At 57.1% G+C, this 24,898-nt stretch overlaps 1 protein-coding gene and 1 long non-coding RNA gene across 6 annotated transcripts in view; one reads left to right on the top strand and one right to left on the bottom strand.

Annotated features, from left to right (window-relative positions):
- The window catches only part of LOC132596857 (uncharacterized), a 30,460-nt gene extending 6,128 nt beyond the window's left edge, over positions 1-24,332 (top strand). The window contains exons 2-5 of one of the 2 annotated variants that reach the window (XR_009563047.1): positions 4,737-4,796; positions 10,069-10,199; positions 16,245-16,452; positions 22,940-24,332. This is a non-coding gene — a long non-coding RNA (uncharacterized lncRNA). Of the gene's footprint in view, positions 1-4,324; positions 4,797-10,068; positions 10,200-16,244; positions 16,453-22,939 lie in introns of those variants that run through there. The other variant, XR_009563045.1, reaches the window with a different exon arrangement.
- PLCB2 (phospholipase C beta 2) lies at positions 710-21,090 on the bottom strand. Of its 4 annotated transcripts, XM_060294468.1 has the most exons (33): positions 19,828-19,943; positions 17,592-17,772; positions 16,473-16,550; positions 15,757-15,825; positions 15,027-15,167; positions 14,822-14,901; positions 14,686-14,739; positions 14,504-14,579; positions 12,031-12,131; positions 11,684-11,850; positions 11,458-11,604; positions 11,133-11,290; positions 10,770-10,852; positions 10,414-10,498; positions 9,650-9,812; positions 9,402-9,511; positions 9,183-9,279; positions 8,130-8,214; positions 7,872-7,996; positions 7,200-7,354; positions 6,482-6,646; positions 5,803-5,902; positions 5,292-5,396; positions 5,029-5,123; positions 4,825-4,900; positions 4,519-4,563; positions 4,178-4,412; positions 3,926-4,091; positions 3,739-3,815; positions 3,553-3,648; positions 2,934-2,991; positions 2,173-2,259; positions 710-1,801 (listed from the first exon to the last, which is right to left on the bottom strand). In XM_060294468.1, exons 4-33 carry the CDS (start codon positions 15,820-15,822, stop codon positions 1,598-1,600), a joined length of 3,402 nt encoding a protein of 1,133 aa, XP_060150451.1. In that variant the 5' UTR covers positions 15,823-15,825; positions 16,473-16,550; positions 17,592-17,772; positions 19,828-19,943; the 3' UTR covers positions 710-1,597. The 4 variants fall into 4 exon arrangements, with proteins under 4 accessions (XP_060150451.1, XP_060150452.1, XP_030698853.2 ...); XM_060294469.2 differs by lacking the exons at positions 17,592-17,772; positions 19,828-19,943 and adding an exon at positions 20,625-21,090; XM_030842993.2 differs by lacking the exon at positions 17,592-17,772 and having other exon boundaries at positions 19,828-19,948.
- Positions 24,333-24,898: the final 566 nt, after the last annotated feature.

Here is a 24,898-nt window from a genome sequence, read left to right as displayed (position 1 = left end):
GGCCACAGGAGCCTGAGAATGCGACCGGGCTAAGTCTGCCTAAAGGGGCCCAGGTGGCCTGACAGCTTGCGACTCCCCAAGAGGGTGGGGGGCACCTCTGCAGGAGGCTCTTCTGCTCCAGCCCTGAGGGTGGAGACAAGGAAGGGCCACATCTGGTGAGGAGTGGAACAGAAGGGTGACATCATTTTCCAGTGGTTGTGGCATCAGGGCCGGCAGATGGGGAAGTGAATCCTCTTCAAGCCCAGAGGCAGGGCCATTCCACTGAGCTCTAGAAGGGACCTCATGCCCAGGTCAATTCTCATGGACTTTTTCCCCAGCCCACTTCATTTGGGGGGCACTCTACTCCGCTGCCGCTCCCCATTTCTTTTATTTATTTTTGGCTGCGTTAGGTCTTCGTTGCTGCGCGCGGGCTTTCTCTAGTTGCGGTGCGCGGGCTTCTCATTGCAGTGGCTTCTCTTGTTGCAGAGCACAGGCTGTAGGTGCTCAGGCTTCAGTAGTTGTCACTCGCGGGATCTAGAGCACAGGCTCAGTAGTTGTGGCGCACGGGCTTAGCTGCTCCGCGGCATGTGGGATCTTCCCGGACCAAGGCTCATACCCGTGTCCCCTGCATTGGCAGGTGGATTCTTAACCACTGCGCCACCTGGGAAGCCCTGCCCATCCCCACCCGCCTTTCTTAGCTGTAGAACAGAGGCCAGGCTTAGGCAGGAAATCTTGAGACAGGGTTCTTTAGTAGGAGTAAGAAAGAGAAAAATAAATAAACCTCATAAAGTCAGGAGAGAAAATGGTGCTGACCTTGTCAGGACAGCCTGAGCTGGGGCACATGCTGGGAAGTACCCCCCAGGCCTAGGAAAAGTGGTGGCTGGGCTCTGGGTGGGAGAGTGCACAAAAGGCCGTCCTTCTCCCCTCACCCCCAGCCCCAGTTGTCTCAGTGGCCTGAGGGCCACACAGCTGAGGCAGCTTTTCCACATCAGCCTCCCATCCCCCAAAGGCAGGAGGCAGGGAAGGCACCTTAGCCTGGGATCCTGGGAGCAGCTGTCCCCAGGGAGCTGGAAGGACGTGCTGGACTCTGTATCAGGGAGCTGACAATGAGGCCAACTCAGGGCAAGCCCGAGATGGGGCCTAGAAGCCAGGGTGAGCTGCCCGCCTTATGGCAGGAGAGTTTGGAATTTGGACCTGCTTGAACTACAGATGATGGAGTAGAGGTTCCAGGTGGCCAGGCCTAACCCTCCAGGTGAGGAAACTGAGTCTAGAGTGGCACACTAGGAAATGCAGAGTGGGCCCAGGGCCCCATTTCATGCCTCCAAGTTCATATTCTTTTGCCCTCAACAAACATGTGACAGACGCTTGTTCAGAGGGGAAGCGGAAGCAGGAGGGGCAGGGTGTTGGACGGAGAGGACCTCAGACCCCAGATGGGCCCCAGCTGGCCTGCTTCCTGCCTCCTACTTAGCCTGGCTGTTGAGAAAGGGGCTCCAGTGTCCAAGGGAGCTCCAGCTTCCCGCAGCTTCACGGTGCTGGGGCCCTTTCCTCGAGGGGGAATGGACTCACGTCCCAGAGAAGGGTGAATGTCCTTGCAGAACGTCCCAAGGGCATGGGGGCATCAGAGGAGGGTCTCCTCGGCGTCTGTCTTCTCTGTGAGTGCATCCTGCTCACACAGCTCCCTGGAGACCCTGCAGGGCCTCTCAGGCTTGTCCTCCTCCGCAGAGGGCAAGCAGGCCCTGAGGCAGGTCCTCACCAACTCCTTCACTTCCACCTCCAGGCCCTTCATCTTGGCCTCGTACTGTGCCAGCGCCTCCTGCTGGAACTGTGAGGACAGCAAGGACCACCCTCTGGCTCAGGATGGGCCACCTGCCCACTCTTCCTCGCCTGAACAGTGGAACCAGGAGATGCCTGGTTTGTTCAGACCTCCCAGGAGATCAGGGTGGGAGGTGGGGGTAGTGGAGCCCATCAGGGGGTCTTTCAGGAGAGGGAATACCAACCAAGCAAAGAGATCTGCAGAGCTGCCTCATGATTCCCTGGGAATCAGAGCCCTGACCCCCTGGAGAGGGGCAAGTCCCCCACGGCCACCCACCTCTTGACTCGCAGCTCCCCGGAGCTGGGTCCCTTTACACCCTGGAGCCAGGCCAGCTCTGCTGTGGGCCAGGGTAGTGGTTCCCCCCCCCCCCCCCCCGTCACCTGCTTTTCCATCTCCCGGATCTGTTCCAGGCAGGCTGCCTGCTTCTCTTCCAGCTTCTCCTGGTGCCTCTCCAGGTTCTCCGTCATCTGGGCAGGAGTGAGAGACAGAGAATCAGGACAGCATAGGCAGGCAGTCTGGGGTGAAATCCAGCTACAATCCCAGTCAACGAGCTGGGAGCCTTTGGACAAATTCCTTAACCTTTGAAAAGTTGGGTTTTTTGTTTTGTTTTGTTTTTTAATTTGTAAAATGAGGATAATAGTACCTGTCTTGCTGGATTGTGAAGGATTATATGAGACAGTTCACGTGAAGCACCCGGCTTAGTGCCTGCACAAGGTCAGGACTCAGGAGCTGGCAGCTCTGTTACTGTTGTTAGTAATCCCCAGGGAGCTTTAGGGCCATTCTCCACAGGGCTTTCCTTCCTCTTCTGACTCCCTGGAAGCCTAACTCTGGAAGCTCCCTTGCTCCCTCTCACCCACCCACCCCAATCCCACCTCCCCTTGGCCAGCTGGCCCATATCATTTCCATCGAGGGCAGCTGGCCAAAGACAGACTCCTTTAGGCTGGTATCCCAACCTCTGCACAAAGGTCAGAACCCTGGATGGCCTAAGGGAAGCCCCTCCCCTCTACTGCCTCTCCCCCAGATCCCTAGCTGGTGGGCCACTCCAAACAGTGCATCTCCTAAGGGCAAAGTAAAGGCCTTGGGGCCACTCCTTCCCTCAGAGAGAGAGAGTGTGTTTGGGAAGGGCACAGCTCTTACACACCTGCTTGAGGACCTGCACCACCTCCTGGATGTGGGAGTTGTTAATCTCTCTCTTCAACCTGTTGGGGTGATCAGAGTTTCAGAGAGGGCAGGAGGCCCCCGGGAAGAGCTGGATGAGACAAATTCTCCACAGGGTGTAGGCAACATGAGAACTCCATCGTAGAACCCTCTGTGGCTGGCATGCATCTATGTCTGGTCTGGGAACCAGCCAGAGAGGTAAGCATGGGGACCCAAGGAGGATCTAAGGAGATATTGGGAGCCCTGGGGGCCCTTTGAGGGAAGGGCTTCCTCACTAAAACGCACTGTTCTTCAAGGCATGCATGGGAAAGTGTAGGTGGAAATCAGCTCTCCCAAGGTTTCACCTCCCTCTTTACACACTTGATTTTCCCTTAAATTCTCCTCTTTCCTCAAATAGTGGTGGCATCTGTGTTTTGCCTAGGGAGGACATTCTCTGATCAGAGGTGACGGAAGTAGAATTAACTTTCCAGCACCAGGAGACAGGCACATCTCTGGGAAGCAAGTCAGGACCCACTCGTAGGAAGGCCCCTTCCCACCCAGTGTGGTTCTTGCTCAGCACTGGGCCTGGAGTTTGAGTCCTGCGCCTCCCCTCCAGGGCTCACCTCTCCTGAGCCATCTTGTCTGTGGTGACCTTCATCATGGCCTGGATCCGATCCAGCCTCTTGGCCTCCAGCTTTTTCTTCACCTCTTTGGTGTCACTGCAGAGAAACAGGCATCAGGAAGATGCTTCCTGCGGCTTGGGCCCTCCTGGGAGGTAAGAGTCAGGCGTAGAAGGGAGGCAGTCTTACGTCTCCAAAGTCTCCTTGAGGGTCTTCAGCTCTGCAGCCTGTTTCTCTCTGGCCAGCTCCATCATCTTGGTCATTTGCTGAGGGAGAGGAAGGACCGGCTAAGCTAAGACCGAGGAGATGCCCTTGGCTGTGCAGAGGGTGTGGGGTCGATCGGGCCCTCGCTCCCTCCCCTCCCCGACGCTGGCACCTCGGCCACTTGCTGCGCCCTGCACCTCCGGACACACTCGCACTGCTCCTCGCCCTGCTGCAGCAGCTCCAGCTCCAGCCTGTCCCTCAGCTCTCGCAGATGCGCGCCCGCGCCCTCGGGGCCTTCGGCCGGCGCCGACCCGGCGGGGTCCTCGCCCGGCGGGGTCCTGCGGAGGCCATGTGGGGACAAGCCGTGAGCCCCAGGCCGCCCGCGCCCGAGCCGCGGGGGGCAGGATGCCTCCGCCGCCCTTACCTGTTTTTGCGGGAGCCTTTCCCCGGGCCGAGCTTGCGGCCCCGGCCCTCGCCGCCGCCCCCAGCGCCCGGCGGCCGGAGCTCGGCCCGCTGCGCCGCGCCCCTCTGCAGCAGCTCCTCCCAGCGCCGCGCGCCGCGCCGCTCCAGCTCCCGCAGCTCCTTCTCGTGCCGCCGCTGCAGCTTCACGACGCTCTTCAGCTCCCGCAGCTCCTCCAGGCTAGCGGTCCGCGGCTCTGCTGGGGCAGGCGTGAGGCGCGCGCCCCCCGGGAACCGCCCCCCACCCCGAGTCCCGGACCCTCCCCGGGCTCGACCCCAACGTGACTCGGTCTCAGCAGGCCTTACCCGCAGCGTCTTTCGTGGCCTCCTCCCTGGCCTTGGCCTGGGCTGCTGCAAGAACCAAAGGAGAGGCTCTCCGGTGCCCTCGGCTCGGCCGCTCCCGCGCCTCCCGGGGCTGGCGGTGTGGGCCCCCTGCTGCGCGCTGCCCAGCCCGAGGCTTCACATGCAGCCGTTCCCTCCCCAGGTGAAAGTTTTCGGGGTTGTTTTTGTTTTTGTTTTTATAGAGAACTGCCGCCCGTCTGGGATGTGCCTACCGGTGCAGCGGAGAGATCGAGACCCTTCCGGTAGGTGCGGGGACCCCGCAGTGCGTACCTGCTGACCCGTTGCTCGGTAAAGCTGATGCCCCATTGACCTGGCGGGCAACTGGACTCCCGAGAGGGAAGGGATTCTGTGTAGGGAGAGCGTGTTAGGAAGGTGTCTCTCTCCCTGAGCCCTGGACTCTGCCCCCTCCCTCATCTTCCCACAGAGAGGGTGCAGCTCATGGGGGCCCCTGGCAGTGGACCTGACAACACAGACCTCAGGCAGGCCTCCCATGGCTTCCTTGAGCTTCACAGACTTCTTATCATGAGCACTGAAGAACTTGATGGGATTGGCGAGGGCCACCGTGAGATCTGGGTGCACAGGGACATGATGGGCCTGATAAGGAGATGTACCTGGGAGCCTCCCCCAGCCTCACCTACGCCAGAATACCCTGTCCTGCCCCCCTCTGGAGGCTGGCTTGCGGAGAGAGGAGGGGGGATGGACGCCCTGGGGCTTCCAACATTCCAGGGGCCTCCCACCTGCCCAGGTGTCAGGTACATAGTCCTTCATCTCCAGGAAGACAAAGAGTGCAGGCATGGTGAGCGGCATGTTGCTCTCGCTGTGCAGGCACAGGTGGTGGTATCCTGTGGGACATGACCGGGTGGCCGGTGAGCCAGAGCCCACTGCTGCCCAGCACTGCTCACCAGTGCTCGACACTTCTGGCTTTAGTCTGGTTCTACCTCATGTGGTTACTGTTAGGATTAAGTGAGAAAGTGTTATAAGCCTGTAAAGCATTTTAAGTGCCCAATAAGTGTCAGCTACTTGGGAAACTGCCCCAGTAGTTTCAGAGAATTAGAGACATTGTGTTGGGTGGGCAGAGTCCCCACCTCTGTCAGTTTCCTGGAGAGGTACTATTCCTGCCCCACTTTCCCAGGCTGATAAAATGATAAGGCCACCTCCCTGAAGCTGCCCCACACTCTGGACGGGATCCTGATGCTGGTCTTGGTCTCAGACCCACTGGGAACAGCAAAGAAGAACCCCTATCCTTACCAGAATTCAGGGCATTGATGGGGATGATGCGGTGTCCAAGAAACTTGTTGCCGTCCTCCATCACAGCCACCCTGAGGGAGGCCAGCTCAGGCATCAAGATCTGGGGAGAGTTCAGGACAGGACAAGCTGGAGAGGGGAGAGAGTGGCCAAGCTGCCCCCCTTCCCTGATTCCAGAAATCTAGGGTCAGTGTGAGAACATGGCAGGCTTTACTGGATCTGGTGAGGACAGAGGGCCCACTCTAAGCCACACACATAGACATCCTAACAGCTCAGGTCATGGCTGGTCCACACAGGGCAGAGAGCTGGATATGCAGCCCAGGGCTCCAGGGGGCCTGGTGCAGACAGCCCTTGGAAGCTTTGTCAACAAGTATCCAATGGGAGCAAAAGGCCCCGTGATTCCTTGGGTCCCTGCACCCTGGTCTGGGAGTTCACATTTCTGCCTCTAATCGTAACATGGACAAGCATGCACCTACACACATGTACACACGCATACAAAACTTGCCCACAAAGTAAGTTTCTGTAAACTTGGTTTTTGGACTCTTGAAACTCAGGAGGGCACAGATGAGGGGTGGGAAGAGGAGGAGGATCGAGGAAATCCCTTTATGTATTTTCTCTTCTACAAGTAGAGACCAAGAACTAGGGACAGATCCCAGCCCCTGCCCTGATCTAGCCACCCCACCTTTTCAAAGACAAAGGGCTCCTCCTTCCAGACAGGATTGATGGAATTGGTACTGGGTGACAGCTTGGTGCGATAGCGCCTCTTGGGGTCCCCAGGAAGGCCAAACAGCTCCACTTCCACATAGGTGCGCACACTGCGTTCTGACAGGAACTGCCCAGAGATCACCTGGAGGTTGGGGCCCATGGGAGACCAGCATCAGCTCCCCCACCCAGGCCATTCCCCAGAACTGAGGGCCTCCAGCCCCCCTAGCTGAAACATCCATTCTTGGGTACTGTGAAGAGCCCCATTCAATTCTGGCCACAGAATAGAGGCTGTGTGGCTTAAGGGTTACAGCTAAGCTCTGGCACCCAGGGTGCTTCCAGCATTTAGGGAAGAGGTGTGGGCCTCCCCACCTCCCTCCCCAGCGAGGAAGGAACAGGGCCCTCCCCCCCCCGCCCCCCCCCCCCCGGCCCGGGGCCTGGGGCTCCTGCTGCCCCACTCTTTTCCCCTCCCCCACCCCAGCCTCAGCCCTTCCCCTTGGTTTCCATGGGGACCAAGAGGCAGCCTCCAGTGCTGAGGAGGAGGCAGTTTCCAAGGCAACTTGCTACTTCACGAACTGGCTGGGGCTGAAGTTTTCGGGATATCAGGGGAGGGGGTTGGGAATGGAGGAGTGGGGCTCCTGTGTCTTTCTCCTCAAGACCCCAGCCCTCCTGGCCACTTGTCCACCTCAGGGCCTTGCCGTAATGGAAAGGGTGGTGGCTACCACCACGTCGATGCGGTCCACCGAGAAGGGGTTGAACTGCTTGTCCAACCGGCGCATGAACTCATGCTTGAGGAGGTAGCCACTCTGCCCGTTGAACTCAAAGAGCGCCATGTTCTGCTGCATGGGCAGGTCTGGGGGGCACAAGGGCACTCAGGAAGGGCGGCCCGGCTCTGGGTCTGCACGCAGCCTCTCTTTCCACATTTCCCAGCCTTTCCCGTCTCGCAAATGGGGAGGTTGGGTGGACCGTGAGGATGAGGGTTTCTCATGTCCCAGCCCGGTTCCTTAGGGTCTCATCTCTCAGGAAGGGCCCGCAACCTGGAGTCAGCAGGAGCAAAGCCACAACCGGACCTCAAGCTCACAGTGGGAGTTGAGGCCAGTGGAGCAGGTGTTCCCACAGACCCACTCGGGCCGAGCAGCCAGAACCCATGCCAGCACCCTGGCATCATCACAGACATACTCGTATACGTGCAGTCACATAGGCATGAGCTGATGCACTAAACGCTCACACACATGCACATGCGCCCAGAGCCTAAATGAACATCAGCCCCCCTGCCCCCAGGTCTGTTCCAAAGACCCCCCCCTCCCCAGGGAAGGGGTAAAGGTGGGAGGGGCAGGGGAAGGTTCTTAAGGGCCTGAGCATGCCCTCACCCATCGTCTGGAAGTTGAGGGCAACCATCTGGCAACCAGCATTCCAGAACATCTGGGGCATGTAGTTGGAGGAGTCCATGCGGGTGCCCTTGGGGTAGATGCGGCTCATCTGGCGCTTGTTGTAGCTGCCGCAGGGTATAGGAGCCAGCAAAGCCACCTGCACCGGGAAGACCCACAGACCCCCTGCGAGCCCCGTCCCAGGCCTCCCCCTTCCCTCCACCCCACCAGGGACCCTGGCTAGTGAGGTCTCAAGGATACTCCACAAACTGCACTGAGGACTTGGAGAGCAGGTCGTAAGCCTTGAGCTCCGTGAAGGAGGAAATGACATAACTTCGGTTCTTCTCTGTGTAGGGGAGAAAGAGGAAGGAGAGTCCGCGTCAGCCTGTCCCCTCCCACAGACTTGCCCTCCCCTGTGGCGCGGCTCCCTCCAGCACAGAGATGCCTCCAACCTAGCGTTTCCACCGAGGGCTGAGGGTTGAGGGGCCACCCCCGGGGTGGGGAATATGCAGATCTGTGTGGGTAGCAGTGTGTGCTGGAGGTAAAGGGTACGCACAGTGGATACATACGCACAGGGATGGGGTTGCGTGCCAGAGTCCTAAAAAGTGGGGTACATGCCCTGGGTGGACGCAGAGGGTGTGGGAAACACGCAGCGATGAGCCCGGGGGGTCAGGAACACGCTGTGATGCACAGGGAACAGGGTGCAGGGGTGAGAGGCACACAGCAAGGGTGGTGCACAGGAGGGGGTGCAGGCTGGGGCTTCAGGGATGATGAGCCAGTGCTGCAGAGTGCATGCAGAAAAAGGTGTTCGTGTTGGGGCTGTGCACAGAGGGTGAGAGGAACTCATTGCGCGCATGTCCAGAGAAGATAAAGGTAAACAGCGTGGACGCGCTCAGAAAGGGAAGGGAACAAGGGGCAGATGTGCGCTGGCTGGTTTCTTTGCCTTCCTCCCCCTCCCAGGAGTTCTCATGCCCAGGCAGCCACAGAAGGAAGCTGGAGGAGCCCCAGGCCGCCCGGCCGAGGTGGCCCTTGGTAAATGACCTGCCTGTCACCGACACACTCCAGAGCATTCTGCTTGGTGCCAAGTTCTCAGTACAGTGATGGGACACTGGGAGCCACTGCCACTTAAACATGCCTCTGCCTGGCTCCTCTGCTGGGTATTTATAAACAGGGCCCCCAGCCCAAGGAGAGGGAGGACCCGCCTCACTCTCACCCCCACCCATCAGGCTGCTCTGGCGTCAGGACACGCTTCCTAAGGGCCTTCTCCCGAATCTAGCCTAACTTCCAGCTTACCACCACCGCATGCTAACTCACGGGCAGAGGACTCGAAGGAGATGAACTTGGTGGGTTGGACGTAATTGACTAGGCTGGACATCTCCTTGTAAGCCGTCACCTCCAGGCCCGCTGTGCCCTAGGGAGAAGGGGGGAGGATGGGGAAGAGGCCAGCTCAGAGCCCAGGGGCCCGGTCCCACACCCCCGCCTGGAGGGCTCTGCAGTGGAGCTGGCAGAAGGGCCTCGGGGCTCCCCACACACCTCATCTGACTGCATCTTCTTCATCCCTTCTTCATCCAGGTTTCCCGACTCCTCCTCTTCCTCTTCCACCTCCTCCTCCTCCAGCTCAGCCCCTTCCTCACCAGCCCACGCTGCCACATACAGCTCCATCAGCACTGGGGGCGAGGGAGACCCCAGCACCAGGCTGGCTCTCCCCTCCAGTCCCAGCCCCTCTCTCCCATTCCAGATGCTCCTCCTCGGCCACCCCCACTCCTCCCAGGCCGCCTCACCTGTGTCCTCACCCACAGGGACATTGGGTGGGCCGCTCCCCTCAGCCTCCCCACCCGGCTCCTGGCTGGGGGCTGGGGGACCAGCAAACTGGTTCTTCTTGTTCTTGATGAGGATCTTGCCTCGGAGATCCTCAGGGCTGGGCAGGGGGATGCCTGGTTTCAGCTGTGGGAGAGGAGACAGGGTCCTCAGCACTATCTCCTCACCTTCAGGGAGTAGCCCAAGCTCCCGCATGGCAAGCTACGCTCCAGCTGCCCCCGGCCTAACTCTCCAGCCTCTCCTCTCATCACTCCCACCTCGTGCGCTAAACCCCTGCCTGACCCAACTTATCCCAGCTCCTCAGTGATCTTTTCTCAAGTACTCAGCCTGCCTAGAACACCCTTCCCCACTCTCACCAGGATAAATCCATTCTTTCCCTCAGGTTTCAGCTTAGCCATCACCTCCTCCAGGAAGCCTTCCCTGATCCTCAAGACCAGATCTGGAGCCTCAGGTGCTCTCATAGAAGCCACTGGTTGTAATGGCCTGGTTACCTGTCTGCCTCCTGACTAGAGGGTAAGTGATCTGAAGGCTGGGACTGCCCCTCTGCTACTGACATACCCCCCAAGCCCAGCATAGTGCCTGACACGTGGTAGATGGTAGGACCCTAGCCCCACGTCCTCCCAAATAAACCCCAGCATCCTCTGGGGACATCTGCCTCGTTAATCTGGCACCCTGCCCTGGCTCCCCAGCCCTCAGACCCAGATGCCCCACAGTGAAGTCCACTCACTGGGAACTTTTCCAGTGGCTCTGTGAGCAGCATATCCCCAAATATCGTTCGGCAGTACTCGGCCATCTTAGCCTGTTGGCGGGGTCTGCAGGGAGCAGAAGTGGGTGTGCTTCAGCAGCTCCACTCCACCCTCTTGTCCATCTTTTTGTGCCCCCTGATGACCCAGATCAGGGGCTCAAGATGTTGGGGAGGCAGGGACACAGGCAGGAGAGCCTGGGGTCCCAAGGAGATTGTGTTGAGACCCGGGAGAGAGCCAGAAGGCATGGCTAGAGGCTGGAGACAGTTGTGGGGAGGGCAGCTGCAGGCGGGAGATGGGGACAGGGTAGAGAATGAGGCTGGATGGCCTGGATACGCACGAGTCCACGTGGTTTTCAAACGACAGGATGACCGGATAAGGGGAGGTCTTAAAGGCACTTTCTGCAATAGCTTCAATTGCTTCCTGGAGGAGAAGGGGACCCCATGGGGAGGTCAGTGCTGTGCCTCCAGGCTTCGCCTCCCTCAACGGCATCCTTCCCCACTCCCCAGTTTCAACACACACGTAGAATTGGAGGGCCACTCTTGGCCCTGTGTCTCTTCTGGTCCTCTCTAGTACCCACACTGGTCCAAGGCCTCCCAGCCATCCCTCCTCTCTGGCCTCACTCCCCCCAACCCCAAAAAGCTCATGGCCCAGGGCCCTCCCCTAGTGCCACTGCCACCAGCCTCCACATGACGAGTCTCACCTTGAAATAGATGTCTGTGGTCATGGTGAAGCCGTGGGTGATAATGGGCTCCTCGTCAGGGGGCTTCCCCTTCCAGCAGTCCAGCTCCACGCAGCGGCAGCCCGCCAGCAGCACCTGGCGGTACATCTCGGCGGAGGAGAGGCCTGAGAACTGGCCAGCTGAGCCAGAGGAGGGGCGAGGGGCGGGGACTTCACTCAAGGGCAGTCCAGCTCTGCCCCGCCCCACTCCGTCGTGGGCAGCCCGTGGGCAACCCCTGCAGGGGATTCAGGGAGCAGGAACAGCCCCCGTAAAAGGAGAGGCTGGCGGTGAGGTCGCCAGGGCCCACCTGTCAGGTAGGTGTTGTGGGAGGAGTTGATGAAGTAATGGTTGAGCGGCTGCGTCATGTCGTGGTGCAGCAGCAACTTGTCCTGGGCCAGCACGCTGTTCTCTGGCCCGCAGAGTAACCATACCATGCCCTCGGGGGACAGCTGGCCTGGGGGAGAGGGGTGGTTGTCAGGGCAGCAGCCCAGCTGCCAGGACCATGGAGGGTCAGAAGTTCCCTTAGTCCTCACCCCTCTGCACGTTGATGCCTCTGGGCTCGTACTTGTCGATGAGGCCCTGCACCTGGTCAGGCCGCGCAAGCGGGAACAGCAGGGAGTTGAGCCTGGAGTCGCGCTGTTTCTGGTTGATGAATTTGGCCAGGTGCTCCTTAGTCATGTAGGGTTTGGCCTTGGCGTGGCTGCAGGCCAAAGAGAGGAGCACAGGTCTCCTCTATATCCCCTGGGCTGGGGGCGGGGGTGTGTGTGGTGGCAGCTGGGACAACCCCCTTCTCCAGCGACGCTACCTAATTGTCAGCATGGCAGGTGGGAATTTTAGCCACCACCCCTTCCCCAAGACCAGCCCAACCCAAGAAGCTCACTAGGAAGTGAAGATCTCATCTATTTCTGGCCGAGGACAAAGGCTCATGAGGAAACTCTTGTAGACGGATTCTGGGAAGTCCTCGGGATTGATGGCATCATTCTGGGGGGATAGAGAGTCACCTGATGACTCCTGCCCCCACCTTCCAGCACTAAGAACCACAGACTAGGCCCAGCCCTGCGCGAGGCGGCTTGGGGAGAGGGAGGGCTCAGGGCAGACAGAAGAGCATCAGGGGCACCCTAAGCCCCCACTTTTCAAGGCCCTGGTTGCTGAGCAGAGAGCATCTTAGCTGGTTTGCTTTGCCCCTGGATTGATACTGGCTAATCTCTTGGCTGGGACAGGATTCAAACTAAGAATGACCAGAACTGGGAAGAAAAGAGCTCAGAAGCAAGCTACTTTACGCTGTTTGCCAGAGCTGTGGGCTATCTTTTTCTTTTTAATGGAGGATAAATTTTCAAAAAGGAGCAATTCGCATACAAACAATGCACCTAACAACGGAACCCCAAGATGCACGAAGCAAAACTGACAAAACTGAAGGGAGAAATAGACAATTCAACAACAACAGTTGGAGACACCAAAAAGCACAAGGAACGATAACAAAAAATAGACAGATTGGACTTCATCCAAATTAAAAATGTTGGTGTTCCAAAGGATACTGTCAATAAAGTAAAAAGAATGGGAGAAAATATTTGCAAATCAGATATCCAGTAGTAGACGACTTCACACTAAAAGAAAACCCAACTGAACGATGGGCAATGAACTTGAATAGATATCTCTCCAAAGGCGATATGCAAATGACCAATCAGCACATGAAGAGATGCTCAGCATCATTAGTCCTTAGGGAAATGCAAATCAAACCCACAATGAGGGGAATTCCCTGGCGGTCCAGTGGTTAGGACTCTGAACTTCCACTGCAGGGGGCACGGGTCTGATCCCTTGTTGGGGGACTAAGATCCCGCAAGGCGGGTGGCGTGGCCAAAATAAATGAATAAATAACATAAAACCACAATGAGATACCACATCGCACTCACAGGATGACTAAAGTAAAAAGAAGAAAAAGAAGACAGACAATAACAGGTGTTGATGAAGATGTGGAGAAATTGGAACCCTCATACAACGCTGGTGGGATTGTAAAATGGTATAGTCATTTTGGAAAACAGTGTGGAATTTCCTCAAAATGTTAAGTATACGGTTACAATATGACAGAAGAATTCCACCCCTAGCTATGTCCTCAAGTGACTTGAAAACATACGTCCGGACAGAATCGTTCATAGCAGCATTATTCATAATAGCCCCAAAGTGGAAACAACCCAAATGTCCATCAACTGTTGAACAGTTAAACAAAATGTGGTATATCCACACAATGGAATAGCATTCCACAATAAAAAAGGAATGAACTACTGATACATGATACAACATGGATGAAGCTTGAAAACACTGTGCTAAATGAATGAAGGCTGACATCATATTGTATGACTCCATTTACAAGAAATGTCCGGAAGAGACTAATCCATAGAAACAGAAACAGAAAGTAGATTTGGTGGCATTCGGGGTTTCTGTGCCTTTGCATTCCATTCCAGAAAAACCCATCAAATGTTTTCCAGGGTCATTCTGGAAAGCCAACATCAGTCTTAGTTTGGAGCAGAGGCTCTGAGCAGGATAGCTAGACCGAATCTTGGACCCATCAGCTGCAAGCAGAGATGGCTCAACGGCTCCTGCCGGGATGCAGGAGAGCTGATAAATAAGGAGGACTTAGCCAAGGTGGGAACTCGGGAGGCAGGAGAAAAGGAGGGTGGATGTGACAGCCCAAGTTGTGCCCTCAGCAGGAGCCCATTCCCACCCTCTCCCCAACCCCAAGCTTGCATCCCCTGTGACTCATTGCACCGAGGGGTCACCAGCTCCATAGAGTTGAGTGTGGGGGAAGTATTCCTTCTGAGATTCACGTGGACAAGTGATCCATGAGGCCTTAGTTTTATTTATTTATAACATTCCAAATTCTTACCAGGAGAAAAGACTCCGTGGAATCCACAAAGGCACTGGCCAAGGGAGGACAGGGGCCTGAGATCTACCCCCGCCAGGCAGGAACCCTGGCTCAGGGCTGCATCTGCCCAGAGGGCTCCTTTTTGTAAGTCACATAAGGCATCTCATGGGGTGACCCCGCATACGACTTGTAATTAAAAATTACTTGAGTAAAAAGAAAGGAAAAATGTTTTCCTATTGGAACTGAAGGGGTATAGACCAACCTGCTCTGAACCCGGGCACCTCAACCCCCTGCCCTGGTTCTGTCACTGTGCCTTGTATCAGGAACCGGTGGCTTTAGAGTGAACTGACTTTTCGGGCTGTTGGCTGGGACTGAACTGTCATTCCTGCCCTCCCCATCCCCACCAGGCCTGCCCAGGGTGCCCTCTAGTCCAAGGCAACTCAGATGAGAAGGAGAATGCTGGGCGTGGGCTGGAGTGGGGGCAACCACTCACCTTGCCTTTTGGGAGGTGGCAGGCGCTGAGGGCAGCTTCCACCCGCTTGCGGTCAGCAGGAAACATCTGGAAAAAACTGAAGAAGCAGAGAAAAGCACCAGGCCAAGAGAGGGGTCAGGCCTGGAGAGGGAAGGCCTTGGGGAGCTCAGAGGACATGTGGGGAGGGAGGAGGGGAGACTCACTTCTTCACAGGAATCTTTCCTTCAGGGTTGAGCTGCATCTTGAGTTTCACCAGGCTGGTGGGCAGAGGGCAGCCCGTCAAGGCCCGGGCTGACACCCTTAGCCCCACGCGCTCAGGCCAGGCAGGCAGGCACTTACCTCTTGTCCAGGAAGGTGCTGCGGGAGGCGTTGGCCATCAGCGGGTGCTTGGCCAGAGCCAGGACATCTTCAGCCCAGTCCTGCAGGACCCCAGGGCACAGCAGTCAGGCCCCCAACCACAAAGGTGCCGCCCCACGCCGTGGCCCAGGCCCGTCTCTCAGGCTGTCCCAGGTGCCCAGCCCCAGGCCAGGCGCCCCCGGTGCACCTTGCCCACGTTCTCTTTGTAGGAGACGAAGTTATGGAAGGTGAGGTCCACCATGTCGGGGCCAGACACCACGGTGAGCGTCTTCAGCAGGAAGTTGTTGTCAGGAAAGTCCATGTTGAAGACATCCCGGAGCTTCTGGCTCTGTAGCAGGTCGTGACAAGGTTAGGATCAGAGGTGTGTGCCCCCGTCCCTGCCCACTGTGGCTCTCCCTGTCTTTCCCTCTCAGCCACTTGAAATCTGGCCCACGGGGGTGGCATCCCATCCATGCCCATCTTAGGAGCCACGGGAGGGAGAAGCCCACAGGAAGAGATTAACCAAGACTTTGGGGCCTGGGAGTTCTGTGTATTTTGTTTGCCATTTTTCATTTGAAGACAGATTCTTAGTCCCCAGTCTCAGGGAATCCTGCTTTCCACCAATCCCTTCCTCCAATTTTCCTACCAGCATTAGGCAAATATAGGCAAAGCAGTCGGGGTGGAGGGGGAGAGGATGCAAGCAACACCTCCCAGACAGCCTGGGGTGCTCTAGGGGCAGTAGCTGGCCACGCAACATCTCCATCCACTGTGCCCTGATACCAAAGCCCCTTGCTCAGCTCAGGGAGAGACCCTCTGCTCAGCCCACGGACCCTTCCCTGGCTCCAGGGATCAGGCTCCCTGCCCCCACAGGGACTCCTGCCCCAGCCCCGTGGAGCTGGTGGCCGTGCTGATCCTGGGCTGCTACTGGGCCCACTTACCTTGGGCATCTTGGCAAACTTCCCAAAGCGGGTGTCCCGGATGCTGGTGATATCCAGAAACTCCATCTCCTGGTAGGAGCAAAGACAGGATGCGGACAAAGACCTCAGGTCAAGAATGAAGGGCAGCGAGGAGGGAGCTTCACACCCCTTCACATCTTGGCCAGCTGCCTTCTCTAGATGCCAAGACTGTGGGGCTTCCCAGACCCCAGCCTTCCCTCCTCAGCGATCGGGCTCTCCTTCCTCATGCTGACCCTCCTCCCTTCCTCTCTGGCCATTCCTCCCCTGGCCGCTGGAGTTACTTGGGAGCTGTGACCTCCAGCCTCCCCTCCACCATCCTGGACTCTCCCCATGTTCCCCCTCCCTTCCTTCCGCCCAGGTGCCGAGGACCTTCTCTGATCTCTCTGAGCCCTCAAGTTTACCCAGAACCACAGGCAGGGAATCAGCCTTCAGCAGTAGCTCTAATTCCTTTCTCTCTCTCTCTCTCCAAGGGATGCGAAAGCTGAAGCATCTGGGCCCAAGGCAGCCATGGTCGGAGTGACTGCATCCTCCCTCCCAAAGCAGAGAGCCCCTGCCCACAGGAGATGCCCCCAGAGCCACCCTTCCCAGTCATTCTATACTCCTGGCATCCACACCTCCACCCCTGTGTCATCGAGAGGCTGCTTGGACTCAATGGAACAGCGGGAGCTCAGGGCCACGGTAGGTAGGGGCTGCCTCACCTTATTCTGATACGTCCAGTACAAGTAGTAGCCCTTGGGATCCACACGGAGGATAACCGGGGAGGCTATTGTTGTTTCCTGCAGAGAGAAGGAGTCAGCTCCCTGCTCTGAGACTTCAGGCCGAGCTTTCGTGGCCCGGGCCAGGGGTTTCAGAGCTCACCATCTGCCTAGGAGGTGGCCATCCCAGGGATCTGCAGGCATTTCTCTTTGTTCTCCAGAGCTAAGGCCTGGGTGTAAGCCTTAAAAGCTCTGAACCAGGGGCGGGGAGGGGTAGAGGATTGGAGATGGCATTTCTGGAGGAGAAGAGGGTTTCCCCTCTAAATCCCAAATAGAAGATCTCCCTCTAGACCCCAAGCAGGGTCTTGGCCCCCACCTCACCCTATTTTCAAGGGCCACAGCTCAGCCAAAGAGGTAGAATGTCCCTCACCAAGACTCCACGCTACCCCCAGGAGAGCTGAACGCGGTGAGAGCTGAGAGCCCAACTCCCACAGAGCTGCCTAAGCTTCCTGCCTGCCCAGCCCTTCCATCCATGAACCCCACCGCCCCACCCCCCAGCTGTCCCAAGTGCCTTCCCACCTCCCAGCCTCAGCACCCAGCCCCTCTTGCCTAAAATACCATCAAAGACTAGCTTCTGCAGAGGCTTTCCTGAAGCATGCTGCAACAACAGGGCGGAGGCTGGTTCTCAGACCTGGAAGCCCCTCCAGGAAATCCCCAAGGGGCTCACGGACTCCCGGGAAACGAGCCTGTACTAGACCATGAGCTGCATGTGCCATGTTTGCCGAAGGAGCAGGTGAACGAAAAATGAACTCGCTTCTGCGTTCCTGCTCCACTCACAGAGCACACAGCCTACCTTTTATTTTAAGGGTCTTTGTAGGCACAAATAACAAGATACTAAAATCGAAGTTTCCCACAAGGCATGGTAGTTGACTGCACACCAGACCAGACCAAATGCAGAATTTACAAAGGAAATGGCCCAGAAAAAGGTTCCCAGATTAGGGGCAGTTAGGATATGGGGGAAAAGAGAATACTGTGTGAGGAACCTAATTTTGGAGAAAGCTGTGTTGTGAGCTCCCTTCCCTTCCTTCCCCGAAGGGAGGGTTGGGGTACCTGACCCCTCACCTTAAGCTCGCACTTGGAGAGCTGTCGTCACCCCTGCCGTTGTGGTGCATGACAAACTGGGGTCTGACTCCTGCCCAGGAAACTGAGCGGGTGAGAGAGATGCTGGTGTGCTAGGTGAGCCCGAACCCCCGGAGTCTGTGGGGCAGTGAACCCGTGAGTATTTTCTGGGTCCAGAGTGGGCCTGTGGGAGAAAGGGGCAAAGCCGAAGGTGCAGGAAGCTGAGGGTGGTAACTGGATTCTCCGGGGCTAAAGAAGTAATTTGAAGTGAGCTCCTGAAACAGAGATGGCAGGAGGACCCTGAATAAGGGATTCCCCAGCTCAGGGGGAGGGTCTCCTAAGGACCCTCAAATATGCGCCTGAGAGAAAGAAGAAGACTTACACTTCCGCCAGGCCCACTTCGTGATAGCAACTGCTCCGTGAAGAACTTTGGTACCTCTTTCCCTCCTTCCTCACTGTACCCCACCCCTGGTGGGCATAGAGGAAGATCAGGGAATCCTCCCACAGGCCTTTCCGCAGGGCCTGCAGCCCACCTGAAACCATTCTTGGAGGTGGGGCAGAAGATGTCATTCTAAATTAAGACTGGAGTTTTGAGTTATAACTAGTTTCTGAAGGTAGACTGGGCTTTGTGAGGAAAAGTGTCCTAGGCTTGTCTATTCCCCAGGAGAAAATGGAACGTCTCATGACGGGCTCAGTTTCCTTCCATGCGTCATAGGGGAGCTTCTCCCACAGAATACATTGGCAACGGGCTGTGGGACACGACAGTGAGCTGGGATTTGATTACATCCTGTACATTGCGCTTATCCAGTACCCAGGTCATCTGCCTACAGGGCCAAAGGCAGTCTGAGAGCAGAGCCTCGTCTGGCAGGTGCGTGTGCCCCGTGACGGGGAAGGTTCTTGCTCGTGGGAGGCAGGATCCAGGACCCTGCAGTGCCCTGCCTTGGGGAGGGCAGCGGGCCTGCCAGGTACACGGATGCTGGCTTGCAGAGAAGGCCACATAGCACGTCCCCATCCCTGATGACCCTCTGCCCAGTCAGGTTACACGCACTTCCCAGAGGAAGGGAGAGAGGCCGCTTCACTTTTCATTCTGAGCCACTTCCCTCATTCCACAGGCTCCTGGGACGTGGCTCCACCATGCCGCAGTGACCACACCACTCGTGGGGAAGCAGAAAGTCTCTCACCACAGGCCCGCTCCCATAGCCATGGCAACCAGATTACTCAGCCTAGCCCAGCCCCAAAGGCCTGAGAGCCTTAACTCACAGACTCAGAGCCCCCTCATCCCACCTGTAAGGAGGAGGAACCAGCCCTAAGGGCCCTTCCTCCCCCCCGCAGCCAGTCCAGAAACTTCAGGTTCCCTTCCTGGGAGCAGCCAGTGCTGACTCTCACGCTGGGCCAGCCCAGCAGTCTTACCTCCCTGAAGGAGGGGCCCCAAGTTGTTCCTCTCACCCGCCCAGGAGAATCCCTGGCCTATGGCAACACACACATCTTCAGGCTCCGGGAGGACCAGAGGCTGGGAAGCAGGCCCAGTTTGGGGAGCAGCAGACACAGTGGAGACAGAGGTGCAGGGCAAAGTGTGGTTTCCCCTTCCCTGCAGACGGGCCGGCGTCAGGGAGCCAGGCCGAGAGCAGCTGGCGGAAGCAGAAGTCTATCCGTTCCCTCCCAGGGCTCTGGGAGGAGAGCCTCCAGTTCTCCCTTGGGGTCCAGGAGCCTTTCGTGGCCACCTCACAGCAGCTGGGGGAGAGCAGGGCATCCCAGGGACAGGGCCGGGGCCAGGTGGGGAGGGGTGAGGATTCCAGTCCAGGCGTCCGTCTGGGGCTGGAATGGGCTGTCTGTGCTGGGAGTAGGGGCCTGGCTCACCTCTGCTGCTGGCCCTGCCTCAGCTCTGGGACACCTTTCCTCCCACTGCCCAGACCGGGAGCAACACACCCTTCTCTTCTTGGGGGCTTTGGGGAAAGACAGACCCAGACCCAGAGAAATTTCCTCCTATGACCACCCAGGCAGCCATCGTCTTCCCACATCCAGACAGAGCCTTAGCCCCAGCAGCCCAGGGACACAGACTGGGGGCACACACCCTCCCGCCCAGGTTTGTTTATCTGTGTAGTTGTGTCAGCTGCCTGGCCAAGCAACACAGGCGCCTGAGTCCTGGCAGACATAAACCAAGCCAGCCCCCACCCCACCCCGGCAAAGCCCCAAGCAGGGCGGCCGCCACCCCTGCAGCCCTCCACCCAGCCCCACTCACATCATCCCATCTGATGAAGCGCTCCCCTTGGCTCAGATAGGCCTTCACCCCGGGGGGTTGCAGGACAGGGTTAAGCAGAGACATAGTGCCAAGCGTCCGTCTTAGGAGAGGCTGGGCAGGCACAGCGCGCAGAGGGGAGGAAGGAGGGCGGGCGGGGCTGGGGGGAGACTAGCTGGGCTCACATGGCACCCGCCCCAGCTAGTCCGGAAGTCTGGGCGCTCTTACAGCCCGCGGGGGGCAGTAGCTGGGTGCAGAGCTGAATGCTTCGGCCAGAGGCCCATCTGCCTTTCAAATCAACCTCATCCCGCCCGCCCGCAGTGGGGGGCTGTGGTCACTGCTCCTGCCCAGGGAGGCCGGGCTCCCCTCCGCAAAGCCCCCCGCCCTCACCCGGTGCCTCAGCACTTCCTGCTCAGGGCTTCCTTCTCTGTGCTGCTCAAGAAGCAGGTCCCGAGGCCTGGCCGCCCCGAGCAGGGGCCTCTCCGTCCCAGGGGTCATCCCTGGTCAGATGTGGGAAGGGGCCAGCTGGGGATACTGCTGCCCAGGTGGACACTGAGGGGTGCGAGCAAGGAGCTCACGAGGGGAAGGGACCCCCACAGAGGTGGGGTCCGGAGCACAGGGGTCACTCTCAGAGGCCGAGGAGCCTGGGACCACCCTGGAGGTGGGAGTTGAGGGAGAAGCAGGGTCCAGCTGGGACTGAGCATTTTGAATAAGCAAAGTTTGCTGAACACCCAGCCCCTCCTTTTCGGTGCTTCCTCCCCATGAAAATGAGGTGCAAGTGAGGCAATCGCGCCCCTCACCCGCGTCACACGTGACTCCCTCCTCTTGGCCTTCCGGACCTGGACGAGGCCTGAAACCTCACTGACCAGCCGCCACTCCACACACCGCTGCTTCAAGCACCCCTCAGCCACCAGCCTCCACCTTGCTGTCCTGCCAGGCTCCCTCCTCTGCCCTGTGCCGGGGCCTGTGGGAGAGAATGCTTGGGGCAGGAGGGCTGCTCGCAGGGGCCTCAGCTTGCAGTGCTGCTCAGGACTTATGGCCCTAACTCTGCTCCGGCCCAGGGCCCGGCCCGGGAGCTCAGTCACAGCCCAGTCCAGCCCAGCCCACTTCCTCTTGCCTAATCTGCTCTCATCACCCTTCTTAACCCAGCTGGGGGAGCCGAGAGCTCTGCCCCGGACTTCCTTCCCCTCTCAGGGCCCGGCTTTCTGTTCCAGGTCCCACCGTGGACATTTGTGCCACCCCCTGACAACAACGGGACCCTCACCCAGGCCCTAGAACTGCCTCTGATGGCCAGTCCGACCCAAGGCAGGAGGATGGGGGCCTCTAGGGGTTGGAGCTGAGGGGGTTCCTAGCACAAAAATAAGCCCTGGAAAAATGATTCTAAGACCACTGGGGTGGATCCTGGAGCAAGGCCTGACTGAACCTGTGGAAACAGCTTGGGAATCCTCCATGCTGCCGTGCCCTGTGCCCTCAGGACTCAGCCGCCCTCCCCTCCCTCCAAGCCCTGCTGTCTCTCATCTCTCCTCCCTCATCCCTCCAGCCTTGGACCCCTCTGGGGGCCCCTCTGGCATCTCCTGCTCTTCCGATTCCCTTCCTGGGATCAGGTTCCCTCTCTGTCTGTTTGAATGCATTTTGCAAGGGAAATCCCTGTCCCTTCCCAAAGCCCCTGCACCTGTCACCTGCAGCCGGCCCTGCTCCTGTACCCAATTCCTCCCTCTGGTCCACCCTGCAGCCTTCTCTCTACTTTGGGCCTGGAAAGACAATCCCCTCTCTCTCCCTCGGCATGGGGATGGGGTAGGTGGAGGCGCTCTCATTTCACAGGATTGGGGGCGCCACAAGGAAGGCAAGGATTTCAGGGCTCTTTACTCTTTTACCCTTTCTATCTCCGGCTTTGAAGTTTGAGGCTCTGAATCCACAGAATAAAGCCTCACCCATCTTTACCCAGTGATGACACTGCCTGGACCCTGTTCTTGAGACCCCCAACTGTAGCTTCGTCTGTCCTCGCCTGCCCACATCCTGCAAAGCAGCCCTCAGAATGCAAGAAATCCAAGCAGCAAAGGGAGCTGGGAAAACCTTCATCCAACAGGGATATTTTTCTTTTAAAAATACATTTAGGTTTTTTTAAATGTGAATTGACAAAAATATTGTGTAAATAATGGTAGACTGGATACAGAGAAAATCAGAGAGATCACATGAACACACAGTTTGGGAGACTGGCTCCTGGGCTGAGCTGAAAAGAGGGCGCCTCAGATAGTCTGCCAATCTCATCCCCCCCCCACCCCCGAGGCAGAAGGTGAAGGGCGAGGATGCCCCCTGCTGGGCGCACTGGAGAGCACGTGCCTCCTGGGGAAAGGCTGGGAACCCCGAAGGCAGACCCTTAGGGAAGTTGCCGCTGGGTCTGGATCAGTTGTGAAGATGGGTATGCTGGAGAGTTTGGCATGTCCGAGCTTTGGGCCAAGAAGGTCGTGCTGTCTCCCAGGGAGATACTGGTGGCCTGGAGCCCCGGGGGCAGGTCCCGAAGTCACTTGCTCACTTGGCACCTCTTGCTTTTTGGTTTCTCAACCTGTTCATCAGAGAAGTTTAGCGGTGGAAGTTGAACTCAGATCTTTGGGTGGCCCAGTTACCAGACAAACAAGAGAGTCAAATGAGGTGGGTTTCTTACCTGATGCCAGCAGTGGGGTTCAGAAGCCCGGAGGCCTGTTGAGTGTCTTAAGCCAGTGGCTAGTTTACTTCTGGAATGAAGATTGGCTCAGATGTTGCATCCTCAAAGATCTGTTTCCTAGTCGGGCACAGGGAGCCAGGCTGGGCTCACTACTCTATGAACCCAGCCACTTACTAGCTGGTTTATCTTGTAACGGTCCCATGCCTCAACTTTCTTACCTGTAAGATGGGGATAATTATGCCTCACAGGACTCTATAAGAATTAAATACTATAATGGATGTAAAGTACTTAATACCCAGCCTGCACATGAGCTCAATATTATTATTACTTGTTAGCAGACGCTGACAGGAGAAAAGCAGTTTCTTATTACTTCCTCCTCGGTGTATATTGCTATTCTTTCCACAACTATCTTCACTGACTTGCTCTTTGGGTTTTTTGTGGGGTTTTTTCCAGCAGTTTGTGTGGATCAGGGCCTGGACCCACCTTCCCAGGGCAGGCTGAACTAGGGGTGCTCCTGAAGCAGGCTGTCCCCCAAGCAGCCTGAACTCGTGAAGTCACATCACGGGCAAACGCCAACCTCCCACCACCTCCACACCATCACAGCTGATGAGGCGGGCGTGACAGTGAAGACCAGGAGGTGTCCATCAGTCCGGCTGTATGTTCAGCTGCAGCTCCAGATCCAGCCACCCTCTGCATGCTGAGAGCTGAGTGTGAATGCAGGCAAGGACAAGGCTGGGTAGCAGGTGCTGAGGCTGTAATCCCTTAGGGGAAAAGGACAGGCGATCAAGAGTTCTCTGCAGAAACCCAGGAGGAAGACGTTGCCTGTCCTCCCATGCCAACCCCTCCTAGAATCATAGAAGGAACCATCCTGGACTTAGAAGTGGAAAAGAATCAGTCCCATATGTGTTTCCCTTTGAAGTATCATTTTGGATCAAACTTACCTGGAGGTGTAACTAGGGGAACACTGGATCCGTCCTCAAGAGACCTAGATTTTACTCTCAACCAGAGCAAAGTTTAGCTGTGAGATCTTGGCAAGTTACCTGAGCTCCCTGATCTGTTAAGTTTTTGATCATTTCCAAGATTCCTTCCAGCTCTAAAAATCTCTGTCCCATCAGAAGGACCAGCCTTGTCACTTTCTCTGAGAGATGACAAACCTAGAGATGAGAGCTGAAGATGGCAGGAAAAGGATCGGCTCTTCCCCCTACCGGGTGTTCTTGGACACATTACTCGTCTTCTCTGCCTCTGTTTATCTGTCTGTGAAATGGACCCATTTTCATAAGTGTGATGGAAATAAGTTAGACAACATCCTTCTCCAGGTGGGCATGGTGCATTGCACATAAGGAGTGCCCTCAGAATTGATTGATCGCTTCCCTCCTTACTCCCGTCCTGGTCCATCTGTTTATCAGGACCGGGGCAAAGCCACAGTGAACCGGCCCCTCAACTTTGTGAATAGCAGGAAGCCAGTGAGGATAGGGGAGGTGTTGAGAGACAGACTCAGGATCCCAAAACATCCTAACCTGCTGGAGCAACAGCCTGAACTTCACAAGGTAAAATGAACAGGGCTTAACTGAGAGATCCGGGCTTGGCTCCAAGGCACCAACTGTACAAGGACAGGGTGGGGAAGTAGCAGCTTAGCAGAAGCATGTGTGAATAAAACTGAGGGTTTTCACCGACAGCCAGCTTCATGTGAGTCAAACGAGAAGGCTGCCAAAGAAACGGACAGACTCTTAGGCTGCTGAATTAAAGCGGAGTACTGAGCCCAGTGACTGTCCATCTTGATATCAATCAGAATCGCCTGGGAAGCTCTGGTAACACTGGATGCTCCTTGCTGTTCCCAGACCCTGTGATTCAGGACCTGGGATGGGTGGGTGGGGAGAGGGGAAGGAAGTGAGGTGTTTGGATTTCCAAAGAGCTTCAGTCTTGGTTCCAGTGTGCAGCCAGGGCTCTAGAACCAAGGAGGAGTCAGTCGCATTCTCATTCTTGGCGTGTCAGACCACATCTAATGCACTCGGGGACTTCGGTCTCGGTGGCTTTATCATGGGGAAACGCACAAGCTGGAGGGCATTTGGTGGAAGGTGGCCAGGATGTAGGATGCACCTGACATTCTGTGAGGGCTGGTGGAGGGAACCACAGCATGGACATAAAGGTGGTCCGGCGGTCCACCTTCAAATGGATGAGACTTGTTCACGTGGGTCCTAAAGGTTGGAATCTTAGGTGACTGAGGTGACTGTCTTAGGTCAGGTTTCTCATGAAACGTTATGAAACAGAGATTTGCTTCTTGTGGGAAGTTTATTGGGAAGTGCTCTCAGAAACAACACATCTGAGGGAGTGAAGGAATCAAGACTGAGCAGAGGAAGAAATTGATCAAGGATGCAGTCACAACAAAGGACGCCTCCACAGGGAGCTCGGGGG

This window comes from Globicephala melas, chromosome 2 (genome assembly GCF_963455315.2).
Source record: "Globicephala melas chromosome 2, mGloMel1.2, whole genome shotgun sequence".
NCBI lineage: Eukaryota > Metazoa > Chordata > Mammalia > Artiodactyla > Delphinidae > Globicephala > Globicephala melas.
This window is presented reverse-complemented; position numbering and strand designations above follow the sequence as displayed.